An 18,964-nucleotide genomic window follows, 5' to 3' on the forward strand; every position below is an offset into this window, starting at 1 on the left:
CTGTTACATGTTTTTGTCATTGCTTGGCTTTCAGTGTGATGATTGTTTCACATTCAGTAACCATAAATGTGGACATGACCTACTTAATTTTTCTATATTTCAATGCAGAATTGAAGAGGATATTGCTCCAGGGCTCAGGGTATGGAGAAGGGCATTATCAGAAGCTCGCAGTGCTGCACAGGTAGCTCTGTGCATTCAGCAGTTACAGAAATCAATAGCATGGGAAAAATCAATTATGAAAGTTGTAAGTGTTTTTATTTAAGAAATACTATAACTAATTTACTTTGTCCTGTTTTTTTTCCAATCTTCAGATATTTCTTAGTTATACTTTATTGTCAAAATAATGTATGCTGTATTTGAGAATTTGCTTAATTTTTAAATACTGTATAATTTGATACTTTTCTCCTTATTTTGAGCTTTTTGAAGGAGTCTATCAAGTGTTATCTTTTGTTTTTAAGATCTTCTTTTTATCTCCTTTAATATTGTTTGTAGCTCCAACTGAAGTTGTCTTCTGCATTTTGTCAACATAATAGTTGTTAAGCTAAATGTTTTGAAGGCTCTTTCAATCTTGTAAACATTCCAGTTGCTAACATTACCTGCTATATACATTCACTGCATTCCTGAAATGTCTTTACATTTGTATCAATTTTCTTTTTGTAATGCTAAAAATACTTGGATAAGTAAATGAAATAAACAGAGACCTCTTCCTTTATGCACTTTTGATAAAGTGTTCGATATTGCTGGCATTAAGGATAGATATTTTCATCTGTCCTCTGACAGTTAAAACTATTTCTTCACCTTCTTTGTTCAAGCCCGGTTAGTTATCACACAGAGGTCTCTACTTTGTTCTAGGCAACAAATGCTATACATTCAAATAAAAGCTGTATTTCTTACATTTCCCGCAGATATATTTATTTTAAATCATATATGTGTTCCTTTTCCTTTTATTTATTATAGAAATATCTTTTATATGTTGACTTTTATGAATTATTTTAACAGTTGCTTTTGAATTGCTGATTAGCTTTAAAATTCAAACACTTGAGTTTTGTTTTCATGAATAAGGGTAAAATTCCTTTATTTAAATAGTTGTTCCCCAAATAAAAGAAGTGATCCTTAAATAATTAGCATTCTTTCCTTCCTTTTTACCTCTATGCCTAGACTACTCAAGACTTTATTCATTGTTTACAAATAAATTTGATTTCTTCTATGGTTTTTCACTTCTTTCTAAAATGTCCATAGAATAATGAATCTACAATTTATATATAACCTATACAAAGAAACCCAAAACTTGTACCAAAATCTGCCTTTATATTAGTATAATTACTTTCTGCCATCTTAAGTTTTATTTCAGATTTTTGCAAATTCCTTTTCCATTGTTATTAATAAATTAATATGCATCCATCATTATTTAACTCCATCTCTCATAATTTTCATTTCTTTTTTAATGTTTAATAATGCTATTTTTGCTATAAAAAAAACACTTCTTTATAAAGAAGGCAGAGTTTTTTATTCAAAGATTAATAAGCTCTTGTAACCTTTAATTAGAAATATAACAGGACCTATAAGAATCCTCATAATAAGCTGTATCAGAAAGTTAAAGTGCTCAATATCTTTAGAAATATCCTCTTTGCCAGAAACCAAGCTTACTAAGAAAGAAGGAGCTGCCATAATTTGCCCTTAGGTACTTCTCAGTCCCCTATCTACTTTCTGTTGTTATTAACGTTAAGTAGTCAGCAACATCCACTGTGGCATTCACTGTTTTGTTTTTATTGTGGTAGCAAAGTGGTTAAAACCAAAATGCTCTAACACATTGTGAGCTATTACTGTGATTTTCCAAAAATGCTATAAGTTCAATATATGTTACCCTTTCTTAGAAAGTGTCAGAAAAGAATTTTAAAGTCATAAATGTGAGATGTAAGATGGATTTTTTAGTATTTTTACCTATCTATTGTAGAAGATTGTGAGAATTTACTTAATGTTCATGAACCTGATTTTTAAATTTTGTCATTATAGGGAATTAAATATAGCCTTCAAAATGTTATTTCTCAATGAATATTCTTATAATAGAAGTTTTAAAGAAATAACTCAGATATGGAGAAATAGCACCATATTAAAGTATTTAGTGATGTGGTTATTAGGAAAGGTCATAAAATAAATACTTACTGTCAGAATATTAAACTCTACTGCTTTCTCTTCTAGTACCCATGCCAATTTTAGTATTATGTGTATATTACATATATTTGATAGCTATTTATTAAGGTGAATAGCATGTATCTGCTGTTTTGGTAAGATTCTTAAGCTGTCATTGGTGTGCATGTTGAGTTATGAAAGACTATTTTGGACCTTCCCAGATTAAGATTTAATGTTTTCTTGAAATTAAACAAATTGAATTTGAACAATTAAGCTTTTTTGGTTTTAAGAGTATTTAAATACATAACTTAAAATGAGTATAAATGCTATAAAATTTAAATGTTTTAATTATTTTAAATTGAAAAATAGTAATGTTTTCAGATTTAGAATATTGATTACAGGACATTTTCTACTGCTACTGGAAATAAACATTAAATGTCAAAATATAATGTTAGTACTTACTGTTTTTTAAAGCCATCTTTGAAGTTTTTACTTGTCTAATCATCCTTCTTTCCTTTGTGAAACTTGTTATACAGAATATGTGTGCGTGAGAAAAAAATCTTCTCTCTATAGATTTAAAAATTCTTAATGGTATTAGAAGTTTTTCCACAGAGAAGAAATTATTTTTACTCCTAGAAAGTAAATAATGACCTCTAAATTCTTTAATTTATTGTAACAGTTTTTTTCCCTTAGAATTCATTTTGTAGGATCCATTTTCTACATTTGTGACACATGTTTGATTTGGGTTGATTTTTGAAGTTTCCTGGTTTAGACATAGTCAAAATATAGGAACATCTTATTATTATTATTTACTATTCTGAATCTACAAGTTTCCTAATTTTGACCTTAAAAATTACTCTAACTCTTACTTATTTCTTTCTTAGGATATCATGAGGATGCTAAGATAAGCAAACAATGAAATATATTAAAAAATTAAAGTGCCATGTATTAAGGCTATTCATTGCTTTATGTGCTCTAATGTCATGTTAATTATTTCATATGTTAATGTGTACATGCTTCTGAAGTGTGTGCAGGCATTCAACCTCTAGCTTTGTTCTTTGCAGTGTACTTGAAATGTGCATTTACCCCAATTGAACTGCTCACCCTGTCATGTGGTCCATATCTGTGTAACGAGAGATACATAGATGTGTATGGCTACTGTTTATTTGTTAGCAAGCGGAATGTTCATTACTAATATGAATTAGGAATTATGGTGTGTTTAATATCCCAATAACTACGATTCATAGCAGAGTCTTAACTTTAAATGATTTTTCATGTATTATAGTACTGCCAGATATGTCGAAAGGGAGATAATGAAGAACTGCTCCTCCTTTGTGATGGCTGTGACAAAGGCTGTCATACATACTGCCACAGACCCAAGATTACAACTATACCAGATGGGGATTGGTTTTGTCCAGCTTGCATTGCTAAGGTACGACTGACCTAAAACTTATTTTTTTTTATTATACAGCAAAGTGATTCAGTTACATATGTATTTTTTTCAAGTTACTTTCCATTATAGCTTATTAGGAGATTTTGAATATACTTCCTTTGCTAAACAGTAAATCCTTGTTGCTTATCTGTTTTATGTATAGTAGTTTGTATCTGTTAATCCTGTACCCCTAATTTATCGTTCCCCCTCTATCTTTCTTCTTTGGTAACCACAAGTTTGTTTTCTATGCCTGTAAGTCTATTTCTTGTAAGATTCATTTGTATTATTTTTTAGATTCCACATATAAGTGATAAAATATTTGTCTGACTTCACTTAGTATAATAATTTCTAGGTTCATCCATGTTGCTGCAAATGGCAATATTTCATTCTCTTTTATGGCTGAGTAACAGTCTGATATGTATGTATACCACATCCTCTCAAACCAGTTGTCTGTTTGATGTGCACTTGAATTGTTTCTGTGGTGTCTTGACTATTGTAAATAGTGCTGCTATGAACATTAGGGTACGTGCATCTTATTGAACTAAGAGTTTTCATCTTTTCCAGGTTTATGCCCAGGAGTGGGATAGCTGGATCATATGGCAGCTCTATTATTTTTTTTAAGGAACCTTCATACTCTTTTCCATAGTAGCTATACCAATTTACATTCTCATCAACAGAGTAAGAGGGTTCCCTTTTCTCCACACCCTCTCCAGCACTTATTATGTGTAGACTTTTTGATGATAGCCATTCTAACTGGTATGAGGTAATGCCTCATTGTGGTTTTGATGTATGTTTTTCTAATAATTAGTTAAACTGACCATCTTTTCACATGCCTGTTAGCCATCTGTGTATGTCTTATTTGGAAAATATCTATTTAGGTCTTCTGCCCATTTTTTGACTGGGTTGTTTGTGTTTTTGATATTGAGTTGTATGTGTGAGTTGAGCTGTTTGTGTACTTTGGTTATTAACCCGTTGTCAGTTAATATTGTTTGCAAATATTTTCTCCCAGTCTGGTAGGTCTTTTTGTTTTGTTGTTGTTTTCCTTTGCTGTGGAAAAGCTTTTTTAAGTTTGATTAAGTCGCATTTATTTGTGCTTTTAAGGCTTCCCTGGTGGCTTAGATGGTAAAAAAGTCTGCCAGCAATGAGGGAGAGTGGGGTTTGATCCTTGGGTTAGGAAGATCCCCTGGAGAAGGAAATGGCAACCCACTCCAGTGTTCTTGCTTGGAGAATGCCATGGACGGAGGAGCCTGGCAAGCTACAGTCCATAGGGTCGCAAAGAGTCAGACACGACTGAGCAACTAACAGTGACACTGACTGATTATTGCTTTTTTTTCTTTTGCCTTGGAAAACTGGACTAAGAAAATATTGCTATGATTTGTGTCCAAGAATGTTTTGTGTATGTTCTCTTCTAGTTTTATGTGTCATGTCTTATATTTAGGTCTGAAACTATTTTGAGTTTATTTTTATATATGGTGTGAGGGAGTGTTCTGATTTCATTGATTACTTGTAGCTGTCCAGCTTTTCCAACACCAATTACTGAAGAAACTATTCTTTCTCCATTGTATATTCTTGCCTCTTTTGTTGTAGATTAATTGACTGTAGGTGTATGGGTTTATTTCTCGGCTCTCTGTTCTGTTCCCTTGATCTATATGTCTTTGTGCTAATACCACAGTTTTGATTACTGTAGCTTTGTATTAGGTTGGTGCAAAAGTAATTACGTTTTGACTGTGAATTTTAAATCATTATAACTAGGTTCAAACACATCTTTATTCATCAAAATAGGAATCATTACAATCAACACATTTTGCCAACAAGAAATAAGTTGGTTTATACCTGTAGTGTAAAAATCTGTGCTTCAGGATTCGACAAACTCTGGAAAAGCATTTTCTGCCTCCTGCTGGTTGTGGAAGCATTTACCCTGCACACAGTTGTCAAGAGATGCTTGAAGAAGTAGTAGTTGGTTGTAAGAGATCAGGTGAAAATGGAAGATGAGGCAAAACTTTGTAGCCCAATTCATTCAACTTTTGAAGTGTTGGTTGTGTGACGTGTGGTTGGGCGTTGTCGTGGAGAAGAATGGACCCTTTCTGTTGACCAATGCCAGCTGCGAGTGTTACAGTTTCGGTGCATCTCATTGATTTGCTAAACATACTTCAAGATATAATGATTTAGCTGGGATTCAGAAAGCTATAGTGAATCAGACACCACCAAACAGTGACCACGACCTTTTTTTGTCGCAAGTTTGGCTTTGGGACTTGCTTCGGACTTTGGTGAACTGGTCGTCACTAGTTGTCCTGTAAAATCCACTTTCTGTCACATGTCACAATCTGATTGAGAAATGGTTTGTTGTTGTTGCATAGAATAAGAGAAGACGACACTTTAAATTTTTTTGATTTTCAGTCAGCTCATGAAGCACCCACTTACCGAGCTTTTTTCACCTTTCCAATTTGCTTCAAATGCAGAATGACCATAGAATGGTAGATGTTGAGTTCTTCTGCAAACTTCTCGTGTAGTTGTAAGCAGATCAGCTCTGATGTTTGCTCTCAATTGTTCATTGTCAACGTCCAGTAGCTGGCCATTACACCCCTCATCTTCAAGGCTTTTGTGTTTTTGCAAAACTTCCTGCACTGCCAATGCACTGTATGTTCATTAGTAGTTCCTGAGCTGAATGTGTTGCTGATGTTGCAAGTTGTCTCCACTGCTTTATAACCCATTTTGAACTCAAATAAGAAAATAGCTAAAATTTGCTTTTTGTCTAGCATCATTTCCGTAGTCCAAAATAAATATAAAATAAACAGTAAGTAATAAGTCATTAACAAAAAAAAGCAAGAAATGCACATTAAAATGATATATAACATAACACATTAATTAAGAATGTACTGCAGTATCAAACAGCAAATTTCAACAATGCCAAAACCACAATTACCTTTGCACCAACCTAATAGTATTTTATGAAGGCTGGAAAGGTTTTACCTCCAGCTTTCTTCTTTTTTCCTCAGGATTGCTTTGGTAATTCTGGGTCTTTTGTGATTCCATATACATTTTAGTATTTTTTAGTAGTATTAATAAGTTTTAAACTGCCAGTCAAAATGAAGCATTTTATGTGGATTTTTGAGATACAATTCATATACGATAAAATTCACTTTAAAGTGTGCAATTCAGTGATGTATAACATATTCACAAAGTTGTACAGTCATCACCACTATCAAATTCCAGAACATCTTCATGAGCCGCTTAAAGAATCCTAATACCCATTAGCATTCACTTCCAATTCCCCTTCTCAGCCTTTGGCAACCAATCTACTTCCTATCTCTATGAATTTGCCAATTCTGGTCATCATAGATATATTAAATCATACAATATGTGGCCTTTTTCTTTCACTTAGCGTAATATCGTCAAGGTTCATATATGTTTCAGCACTTCATTTTAAAGTCAGATAATATGGATATATTTATTATATATATATTTATATTATATCCATTATATGGCTAGAGACTACATTTTGTTTATCTGTTCAGTTGATAGACGTTTGCGTTGTTTCTACATTTTGACTTTTATCAGTAATGCTGCTAGAAATAGTCATATACAAGTTTCTGTATGAATATGTTTCCACTTTTTTTGGTTATATACCTAAGAGTAGAATTGCTTGGTCATACGGTATTAAGCATATGTATATTAAGTCACTTTCCATGTGTGTGCTAAGTTGCTTCAATCATGTCCGACTCCGTGTGACCCTGTGGACTGTAGTCCACCAATCTCCTCTGTCCATGGGATTCTCCAGGCAAAAATACCATGCCCTCCTCCAGGGGTTCTTTCCAGCCCAGAAATTGAACCCATGTCTCTTAAGTCTCCTGCATTGGTAGGCATTCTTTACCACTAGCACCACCTGGGAAGTCACTTTCCAGTCACATATAAATTGGAAACCTGTGAACTCTCATACTGATTGATTAAGGGGAAGCAATATGATAGAGTAGAAAGAGATGAGTTTTAGAGTTACAGTGTAAGTGTGAAAGGGTTAGAATGTATTGAGGCGCAGACTCCCTGTTAGGTTTTCTTTGTCTCACTCTCTTCCATGTTTCATCTCTTGACTTATTACCAGTAACTGCCACCTCTTCATAAACTCAGTTTCTAATGTCCATCTATCCACTGCCTCCTTTCTTTCCCATTCACTCTGTCTAGCACTCCTACTCCAATAATTCTTTGATCTCATCAGGACCTTCAGTTCATTTATCTTAAGACCTTCTCACTGTCCCTCTCCACCTTCATGTCTTCTTTTTGTTCCTATAATCACAGTATCTACCCTTAGTTTCTGTACCTCTCTCTCACTTGGTAAAACCATCATTCTGGTTAATCCAATTCTCTGACTTCTCTAGTAACTTAATATTCAGATACAAAGGTGTCTTGATGTGACTGGAGAAAACACCCAGCCTTTTAAATTTAAGGCTAAGAGGGCCTTTAATGGTGCCTGATAATTTACTGTCTCCTCTATTCTCAGTCTCAGCTGATGATGTTACTCTCATTTCACTATGAAAATGGAAGCCATCAGAAGAAAATATCACAAGAATCCATCACACCTACCATACTTTCTGTATCTGGGCTAGCATCCTCTACCTTCCGTCCTGTTGCCATGAACCGCTTGTGCCCCTAACTAAGCCAGTTACCCAACTTGTGCTTCAGATCCCATCCCCATCTCACCTCCTTAGGAGAATGAGGAACACCTCCAGCAGTTCTGTGTTCTCCTGCATCATCAGTTTCTACTCCTGCACTGAGTTCTTTCTCATCAGACTACTAACATGATACAGTTTCTCCCATCTTACAAAAGCTAAACTCTCTTTTAGCCTTACTTCTCCCTTGATTCACTTTCCCAATTTCTCCCCTTCCCTTTGCTGAAAAGTTTTGTTATGGTTCTCTCCAATTTCTCTCCTCCAATTTACTCTTAAACTCATTCCAGTCATATTTTTACCTCCATGACTTCTCCAAAATTGCTCTTACAGTGCCCACAAATGATTTCCACATTGCTCAGTCCAGTGACTACTGCTCAGATCATCTAACTTAGTATTTACATTGGATAAAGTGGAACTTTCCCTCCTCCTTGATATCCTGTCTTCACTTATCTTCTAGGATACCATACTCATCTGGTGTTCTTCCTGACTTTGCTCCTTTTCAGTCTCCTTTGCTGGTTTTTCTCATCTCCTAGATCTATAAATATTACTTTTCTTTATTTCAAAGTTATATCTATAAAATGGAATTGTATCTGCTTTGTGGGGATTTGTGAGGATCAGATATGCTTGTGTGTTTGAAGGTTTTTATAACTTCAGAAAATTCTGTGATATATTCATATTCATACTTTATTATATTTTATGTTTATATATTATATTTTATATTTACAAAATAGCAGAAGTTGCACATGGCATGGTATTCACTAATAATTGCTTTTTTATTTCTCGTTGCTTTATCATTTTTGTCATATAGAGTTAAATGTAGTTTAATAATAATCTTCACTGGTTGTACATAAATTATCTTTTAGTTTCAAACTGTCAAGTTAAAGAAAGTTTCTCTACTACTTTGTGAATTACTAACAAATCAGTGTTTTCAGGCCTGGGGGTACCATCTGGTAGGCTATAGGATGTTTTGTTTTCTGTCAGTTTGCTTAAATTAGCATTCTGGTGTCTGTCATTTCAGTACCAGACTAGAGGTCTGTAATCCTATCCAAGCACTTCTATGTAAATGCAGCTTTCTAAGTCTCTGCCCTGTTTTGTTTTGGGGTTTTTTGTTTGTTTCTTGGCCATGTTGTGAGGCTTGTGGAATCTTAGTTCCCCAGCCAAGGATTGCACCCAGGCCCACAGCAAAGCACAGAGTCTTAACCATTGGACCACCAGTGAATTCCCTTTCTATTGTTTTTTTAAAAGTGATGTATTAGATGTTAGTCGCCCAGTCATGTCCAACTCTTTGCAACCCCACCAGGCTCCTCTGTCCATGGAACTCTCCAGGCAAGAGTACTGGAGTGAGTAGCCATTCCCTTCTCCATGGGATCTTCCTGACCCAGGGATTGAACCCAGGTCTCCTGCATTCCAGAAAGATTCTTTACCATATGATCCACCAGGAAGCCCATGCTTCTTATAGCAATAGAAATACTATAACCATTTGATTTTGATATATATATAGATAGATTTTTTAAGTTAAGGTTTTAAAAATCTTTCCAGTAATTCAGTTATTTTCAAATATTTATACTCTCCAATTTGCTCTCAAATGGCTATTTCTGCATACATCATTGTGACTAAGTGTTTTTACTCTGTGTATATGTGTTTTCATACCAATGTTCATATATATATTTATATACACACACACATACATACACTATATTAAAGATATATAACACATGTATACCTGTGGCGGATTCATTTTGATATTTGGCAAAACTAATACAATTATGTAAAGTTTAAAAATAAAATTAAATTAAAAAATATATATATATGTATTCTCTCTGTCACAGAATTAAAGACTTGTGTGTGTGTATATACGTATTTATACACAATCATATACACAAATAAGAAATTCTAAATTCCAGTCCCTAAAAAGCCAAATAACACAAAAGCATCAGGCAGGACTATAGCAAATAGGAAAGTCAAGTCGTGCCCCTATTTTTATGCAACAGTCATCACTCAACTCTGGCAAATTGTTATCATGTAGACATGTGGGCCCAGTGTTCCAGGATCGACTAGTATTTCAAGATTATGGATTTTATGCATATTCTTGCAAATGTTAAATATTGGCAACAAATTCAGAATTTATATAAGCATTATGAGCCAAACCACAACACATTCTGTGGGATGTTTATAGTCTGTGAACCACCAGTTCACAACTTCTGATATATAATTACACAAACATAACAGAAATGAGCCCTTCTATGTGTGTAATCTGATAGATTCTGCTTAAGACTTACTGAAGTTTCTCTTTGGATTTGGACTCCAATAAGATAGAAAGGGTGGGGAAGGTGGGGAGTCTGTGCAAGAACACAGACATCTGGTAATAGAGGCTCTGTATAAAAGCTGCTTGTAAAAGTATATGTGTGTGCGTAATCCAGTGAGATAAGCGTGATAAACATCATTTATCAAAGAAATAGAGAGGGTCCATTGTCTTTTTAAAACATCACGAGTCTTTTATTTCTGTGGATTTAAATTTCATGTTTTCTTACTATGAGTATTAATTTGTTAATATATGATCCCAAGTAATATTTTAGTTCACATAGGAACTAGAAATTATTCCTGAGCTTTTTCTCTTTTTAAGTAACACAGTTACTCAATCTAACTTAATCTTCATTAAACAGACCTTTTCCTCATGAATTAAGTTTTCTTGTTCTGTTTTTCTAGTGCTGAAAACTTTCAGGGCATAATATTAAAACTCAAAATAATCAGATTTTAGTGAATAAAAATGAATAAATTAAATGCAGAAGAGACTTAGTAAAACATTTTAATTTATTCCAGTTTCAAGAGGTAGTGATTCTTTGATACAGTATGGGGAAGGTGTTAGATTTATGGTTTGTCTTATTATTTTAGCCAATTAAAATATCTCTTTAATTATACTTTTACCTTACCAATAGAGAACCAAATACTTTTAATTGCTTGATTAAAAGCTATTTTTCAAAATAATGGTAGAAGAGGTCCTGAAATTCTCAAAGAAATTGATATGAAGTACTCCAGAAAAATGTTTTTCAGCCAAATTCATCCCAAGAATACAACTAGCTTTAAACTATCGCTAGATTGATATCTGACTCTTAAGTCTACAATTTCTTAATTATCTGGTTAAGAGAGGCTATCGTTTTCTAAAAGAGGACAAACTATCCTGGAAAATTAAAACAAAAGCCATACATTACCAGTATCTTTGCACTGATATTCGTCAATGATCTATTATATTTATTGTAACAGTTAAGTCTGAAAATACAGATTTATTTCCCTATTTCTAAATTGAGGGGTAGGAAGGAGTTTAATCATTTTATCAGTGTGCTGCCTGCAAATTGTAGTTAGACTGCATAAGGTCATGTTGAGCTTTTTGTTTTGTTTTTTTTTTTTCATACAATTTTGGAGCTAGAATGACTTTACCAATTGTGTGGCATGTCTTTTTTATTTTACAAGTGAGATAATGGGGACTCACAGATATTTTTGTACAAAGTTCCATAGCTAGTAACTGACAGAGCCATAGCTACAATTCATGTTGTTTGATTCCAAATATAATCTCTTTTATACTATTTCTTCATTGTTTTCCTCAAATATCAACATTTTTTTTCTCTTCCTTCGCCTCTGCTTTGTTCACACCTGGTAACCACAACTTTGTAGAACTCTATCCTTGTAGAAAATGTCTTTTTTCTTTATCTATTAGTAGAAAGAAGTATCAATTTCCAGTATATTTGATTGCTTACAAAGGACTTCTCTGTTTAACACTTCATGAGCTATTTTCCTTGTTTTGGTCTAGCTTTTAAATTATCTCTTTAACTTGCTTATTAATAAGATCTGTATTTTTGTTTATATTCATCTTTGTTGTTAATTATATTGTGCTCAAAAAAGTAGTACTTTGTATCTTTAAAGTCATGCTGTTAGTGACCTAGACTAAGAAACAGTGCTGCTCTAAGTTCTGTAGTACCAAAGATTGCTTACCATGCGATCAACATCATCAAATTTTAAGAACTCCTCAAATAAATTGTTCATGCTTTATTAGAGTTTTTGCCTCATATTATAGGAGGAAAAAAAATTCATAGATCTCTGTTGAAATTATCAGCCTTCTAGATCAGAGATAATATTCTTTTTGTTTGCCCTGTCAGACTTTCATAACATAAAATAATAAAAGGCCTCTCGACAGTTATTTTTCTTACACCTCATTTCCTTTTTTTTAAATTAAAGGCAAGTGGTCAAACCCTAAAAATCAAAAAACTTCATGTCAAAGGAAAAAAGAGTGAGTCAAAAAAAGGCAAGAAAGTGACTTTAACAGGGGATACTGAAGATGAAGACTCTGCATCAACAAGCAGTTCGCTGAAAAGAGGGGTCAAAGACCTGAAAAAAAGAAAAATGGAGGAAAACAGTTCTATTAACATATCGAAGCAAGAAAGTTTCACTTCTGTTAAGAAACCTAAAAGAGATGACTCCAAGGACCTAGCTCTTTGCAGGTATTATTTCATTTCTCATGTACTATATATTTAGCTTTCCATTTTATTTGCTTAGAAATCACCTACTATAGTAAGACAACTTTTTGACAGTTTGTATAAATAGGAAATGAAAGTCTATAGTGTATATTTTTAAAGAAGTTAATTTGCATTTTTTACTTGAAAGATTGGAAAGCTAAATTTTTAATAAAAATAGATGTTTCTAAAGCATAGATACTGATTTCAGACATTATTTTCTTTAGTATGATCCTTACTGAAATGGAAACTCATGAGGATGCATGGCCTTTTCTACTTCCTGTAAACTTGAAACTTGTTCCTGGTTATAAGAAAGTTATTAAGAAGCCTATGGATTTTTCCACAATTAGAGAGAAATTAAGTAGTGGACAGTAAGTAAATCATTTCAGTTCGATATCCATTGAATGCTTGATATATGCTGGGTACTTTTCTAGTGAGCCAAAAATACATTAATTAACAACAAAGACATAGGCTCTGCCTTTGGAGGGGTGTGTATGTTTGGTCAGGGTAGCAGAGTATGTAAGACAAATCAATTAAAATTATTTAAATATTTAAAAAGCTGTGCGATAAAGCCTTCTGACATTGGAAGGGCACTAAACCCAGCCTGGAAGGTAAGGAAAAGTATCAAGAAAACCTCCAAAGTAAATAACATGTAACCTAGAGCTTGTATTGTATATCAGTGGAACATTGACGCTATCTCGTGTGGCTTTAATGAAAATTGACCCTGTAATAATTTTCAGATTATTACAGTTAAGAGATAGAAGATGACTGGAAATGTTAAATATTAAAAGTCTTATTGTGGGTTGTTGGAGAATACTGAAAATGTGTTTATTAAATGTGGAAGAATATTATTATCTGCTCTTCTCTACCCTATTATCTTTGTGATCCTATCCAAAGAGAAAAATGACTTCTGGCCACAGTTAATGATCTTTGCTAGATTGCCTCAGACTTCTGCCAGAGTAGCAGCTCTTAGATAGTGGCATTTAGTTGGTTCTGGACATTGGACACTAGTTCTAGACATTTTGGAGCCACAAGAATAAGGCTGTTTGCTTACAAAACAAGCCCACACAAAAGCACTCTTCGCATCAATGGCCAGGAGCTGTGCTACTACATTCTCCATGCTGCCTGCTCCCTTTAATCCTCCATACCAGTTTAGCTTAGTATATAGGCTATGCCCATCACTTCAAGCAAAGTCATTAAAAAATATGGAGAAGGAAGGAAATTTATATTTTAAAAAACTATAAAATATATTTAATTGCATTATTATATTCTTCCTGGATATTCTTTTGGTTAAAATCTCTGCAGCCTATAATCTACACTCAATTTAGAAGAGTTGCATAGAACTTAACTAATAAAGATCAGTGACTGTCTTATATGTATCAAATTATTTACAAGATTGACCAAATGACTAGTTTATTTCTCTGGAGGCTGAACTGTCAGTTTTTTAAAGAATTATATCCATTTCACTTTATTATTTTTTTTAATTTCCAAAGGGAAATTTTTTTTAATTTCCAAAGGGAATTATTTTTTTTAATTTCTGCTCTGACTCAGAAAACACTAAAACTATTGATTCGAATACAATCCAAATAGCAGAAACTTCTGTCTATATATGAACTAGTTCTTTTGCTTTCTCTATCAAAATACTCAAAAGGAGGGTAGCATGGACTTTATAGTCATCATGACCAGGACAGAAACTTATGCAGGAAAACCTTGCCAGTGTTTAATTCCTGACTTTACCTTCCATAATTCTCCAGTTCCTGGATAGAGGGTGAACCTAAACCTCAAAATAAACAGGCTTATATATTAACACAGAATTACCAGAAGATCTGCAAAATCAAAGCTCCTTTTTGAGAATGGGTCCTGGTGAATGCATGAGGTCACAGCAGAGGCAAGCAGAGAGAAGCAGTTCTTTATAATCTTGTTTGTGATGTCAGCCAAATGGGAGGCAAAATTCAGAGAATGCAGGCTCTTCCAACTTTGAGTTGTTTTACGAAACCCAAAGTAATGAGCAGGGACTCAAACTCATATAATATTTCAATTTTTAAACTAAAAAAACTTAGAGAACAGAGGGAGGAAGTACCTTACTGTAATGAATCTTTCTGGGTTCCATAGCCTGCCCCTTCCTTTCAGAAAAGAAGGGCCCAGGTGTGGTAATTGCACTTACTTCACTAGAATCTCACCTAGAATTTTCTCCTGGATTTGTCTCTCTAGCATTAATCATTAACCTTTTCTTGTAGTAAGGAACAGTATAAAGAGAGAAATATTTCTCAAGGTAACTTTAAAATATTTTATAAAAATTATTCCCACACATGTTACCTGATTGCATTTATGTAAAATGTCCAGAATAGGTAAATGTATAGAGACAAAAGGAAGGGTTGATGGTTGCCAGGGGCTAGGGATAGGAAGGCATAGAGTATATGCTTAACGGATTAAGAGGTTCCTTTTGGGGTGATGACAATGTTCTGGGACCTAGGTAGTACAATGTTTTGAGTGTGCTAAATACCTTAATTATCTACTTTAAATGGTTAATTTGATGTTGTGTGAATTTCACCTCAATTTAAAAAATAATAATTCCTAGAAGAACTGGAAAATAGATGAGGTTACATAGGGCTGACAGCTCTGTGAACTCATTACAGATAAAGAAATTTTTCTCTTTCATTGTTGCACTAATTAGAAGGTAGAAGTGAAAAGCCTGTACAAGGTATTTCATCAAATAAATAATTCCACTTTTACCAGGTCTCAGAGCTTCAGTGTGTGCTCCATATGTATTTCTAATGGGTAAATTATTTTAGTATCCAACTAGTATACTATTCGGAGAAGGCAATGTCACCCCACTCCAGTACTCTTGCCTGGAAAGTCCTATGGATGGAGGAGCCTGGAAGGCTGAAGTCCATGGGGTCGCTGGAGGGTCGGACAGGACTGAGCGGCTTCACTTTCACTTTTCACTTTCCTGCATTGGAGAAGGAAATGGCAACCCACTCCAGTGTTCTTGCCTGGAGAATCCCAGGGACGGGGGAGCCTGGTGGGCTGCCGTCTATGGGGTCGCACGGAGTCGGACACGACTGAAGCGACTTAGCAGCAGCAGTAGCAGTATACTATTGGAGAAGGCCATGGCACCCCACTGCAGTACTCTTGCCTGGAAAATCCCATGGACGGAAGGTCTTGGTAGGCTGCAGTCCATGGGGTCGCTAGGAGTCGGACACAACTGAGCAACTTCACTTTATTTTTTCAGTTTCATGCATTGGAGAAGGAAATGGCAACCCACTCCAGCGTTCTTGCCTAGAGAATTCCAGGGACTGGGAAGCCTGGTGGGCTTGCACAGAGTAGGACACGACTGAAGCGATTTAGCAGCAGCAGCAGTATACTATTGCTTTGGCTTGGTTTGGCTTGAAAGGCACTACTCCTTCTTTACTAATAAGTTTAGGCATATTCATGCACCTTTCAGTTCTCTTCTCTGGATTCTTACAGGGAAAGAGAACTGGGATTATCCTACCCAAGAAAGCACTGAGTGCTTTTCATTGAAAGGCGGTTCCTAATGCTATCTCCAATAAAGAGACAGCACGTGCTTTTTTTGCTTGTTTTGGATCATCATACTCTAGTGTTTGAGCAAGAGTATATCTGAAGAGAGAAGAAAAATGGGAAAGGAGCAAGGTTTAAACAGAGGGACCAACCCTGGGATCTATGTAAAAGCTACAGGGCAGATGTCATGTTCGTAGTACATAGGAAGCATTTATATTCTTTTTACTGCAGCTAAATATTTTTGAACGTGAATAATAGGGCACTACAAGTGATACGGTTGGTCAGAGTTAATAAATCAATTGGAGTGAATCCAGTAACAGAATTGTGATACAGGTTGAACAGGAATTTGGTGTAAGAAAAATGCTAGTTTGTTGAAATATATCATGATCTTCAAGAGAAGTCTGTTCTGCATTTAACCTGCCTTTAAATTCTGTACATTCAGAATACATGCAGTTTTTTAAATGTCCCATTTATAAGATGGTATAATGTGTTTTATATCAGTTTAAAAGCAGTTACCCTATTTTTTTCTTTTTGCTTTCAGTTTTACATTTTATCTTTTATTACCTCTTTCTTTGTCTGCAGAATGAAACCAGCCTACAAAAGCAATCTCTAATCGTGTGTTTTCTTCCAGGTACCCAAACCTTGAAACTTTTGCTCTAGATGTCAGGCTTGTTTTTGACAACTGTGAAACATTTAATGAAGATGATTCTGATATAGGCAGAGCTGGCCACAGTATGAGAAAGTATTTTGAAAAAAAGTGGACAGATACTTTCAAAGTGAGCTGAAGTTATAATAATCTTTTCTTTTTTTCCCTTTTAAATAAGGATGAATGAGACCAGCAATGTGAACTGTATTTACACACATGTGCAAGGCACATACATAATGACTTTTTTTCCCTTAAAATAAGTATCACAAAAAAAAAAGTATCAGAAGAATGATACCGTTTTTAAAGGCTTCACTCCTACAACAACCAAGGCCCTTGGTTATGGGTTTGTGTGATTTATCAGCTAATTTAGGTAGAACAGGGAAGCACACCCAAAGAATTTTCAAAGGAAAGGGTGTTATAGTGCAATAGCAATTAAAATATATCAAATCGCACTGAATATTCAACACCAGAGCTCTAACATGGGAAATGGTTCTTTCCCTCTCAATAAATATCTATTTTTCATTTTTTTACTTTGTAGTTTATTTTTTAGTGAATGTATTTAATTTTATGAATTATTTATGATTAAACCACATCCAGAATCTTCGTTTTCTGTGAAAAGGAAGAACTAGAAAAATTGCTTTAAATCTTGAAAATACAACAAGGAATGTTTTAAAATATAAAACAAAGCCAAGTTAAACTGTTTACACTGATGTGCTATAAAAGCACCAAAAATAAACTTTACTGTAGAGTTACAAGTACATTTATATATATATACATATATATATATATATATGTTGCTGCATCACTTGTGTAGTTAAATTGTATTTCAAAACAGTGAAGAAAAATTGACATGTATATACTGTTCATTATTGTTTATATTAAGTCTTGTTTTAAATATGTATTATGTGTATATATTGTTTGCAGACATTATTGTTTATGCCTTAGAAGGATTGTAGCATTTTATTTTAGTCTGAAGGTAATTATAGCTATACAGCTTGTACAGTAATTATCCTCTACCAACACTGTGGCGTCTCCTTGATCTTGGTAGTGCCTGCCTTTGAAACAGGGTGTAGGGGATATTAGTTTTCCATTTTTTCTATTTTGTTATATAATTTTAAGCCACCAGGGCCTAAATTAAAGTATAATCATTTGTATCCATGTGGAATAAAATTGTGACAATTTCCTACACACACAGTATTTTTTCATAGAAACATTTCCCTCCCATTTGCCTTGCCTCAGAAATAAATTTACAAGACATTTGTAACCACTGTGTTTTATCTACTGTGTGTTGTGGTGGCCTGTTGGAGGCAAATAGATCAGAATTTTTTTGTACCTATGTAAGAGTACTTGAAGTTTTATTTAAAATAAAATGTTGTGGAAAAGGTAGCATTCTTTTTTTTAGGAGTGTTATTTTTCACTACTATGTGTGGCACGGATACAATAAAAACTTTTACAAACTAGTTTTTTAGTTTTTCTTAATGAACTTGGAAATATTAAAAAAAAAAAACTAGTTAATTGAATCTGCTTTTTACAGAATCATAAAGGAGCAGCAGAACACGGGGTGGGGTGGAGGAAGGTGGTCTTAACGTAACGTGACTTTCACTGGTCTCTGGACCTCTCTGGACCATGTTGTATTGTTTATTTCACACTTTCCATACGAAAAGGTTAGAATATTTTTTACGGTCTTGTTCTGATAGGTGAAATGTCTCTATTGTAAACGTACAACCCAGTTGTCAAGAAAAATTGATCATATAAATTCATCTAATAAGTCACGAGGTACAAGTTCAAGTGTTTATGAAATATGATTTGATGCCTTACTGGGGTCTTAGGAATCATCAATGAACAAGGTAGGCATAGGCCCTGCTTTCATGAAGCTTACAGTCTAGCGGAGAAGTGATCCTTAGATAATGTCCTCAGTACAGGGCCTTTAATAAGTAGTGCAGGGAGAACAGAAGAGTTGTGAAGAAATATTAAACTTTAAAATGCTTCATAGCCACAGAGTATTTTCTAAAATTCCTAGATTGTTTGTGAAGGCTTATATGAAAATCAGCTGTTATTATGTAAATATGTC

The 18,964-nt window shown here is 34.1% G+C and overlaps 1 protein-coding gene across 16 annotated transcripts in view; it reads left to right on the forward strand.

Moving 5' to 3' along the window:
- Positions 1-18,353, forward strand: part of BAZ2B (bromodomain adjacent to zinc finger domain 2B) — a 206,487-nt gene extending 188,134 nt beyond the window's left edge. For 15 of the 16 annotated variants that reach the window (XM_070799185.1, XM_019972053.2, XM_070799145.1 and 12 more), the window contains 5 exons: positions 109-244; positions 3,416-3,562; positions 12,454-12,716; positions 12,956-13,099; positions 16,879-18,353. In XM_070799185.1, the coding sequence (XP_070655286.1) occupies positions 109-244; positions 3,416-3,562; positions 12,454-12,716; positions 12,956-13,099; positions 16,879-17,032 (844 nt within the window). In that variant the 3' untranslated portion in view covers positions 17,033-18,353. Of the gene's footprint in view, positions 1-108; positions 245-3,415; positions 3,563-12,453; positions 12,717-12,955; positions 13,100-16,878 lie in introns of those variants that run through there. The other variant, XM_070799205.1, reaches the window with a different exon arrangement.
- The last annotated feature ends 611 nt before the right edge of the window (positions 18,354-18,964 follow it).

The sequence above is a fragment of the Bos indicus genome, chromosome 2 (genome assembly GCF_029378745.1).
Source record: "Bos indicus isolate NIAB-ARS_2022 breed Sahiwal x Tharparkar chromosome 2, NIAB-ARS_B.indTharparkar_mat_pri_1.0, whole genome shotgun sequence".
Lineage (NCBI taxonomy): Eukaryota > Metazoa > Chordata > Mammalia > Artiodactyla > Bovidae > Bos > Bos indicus.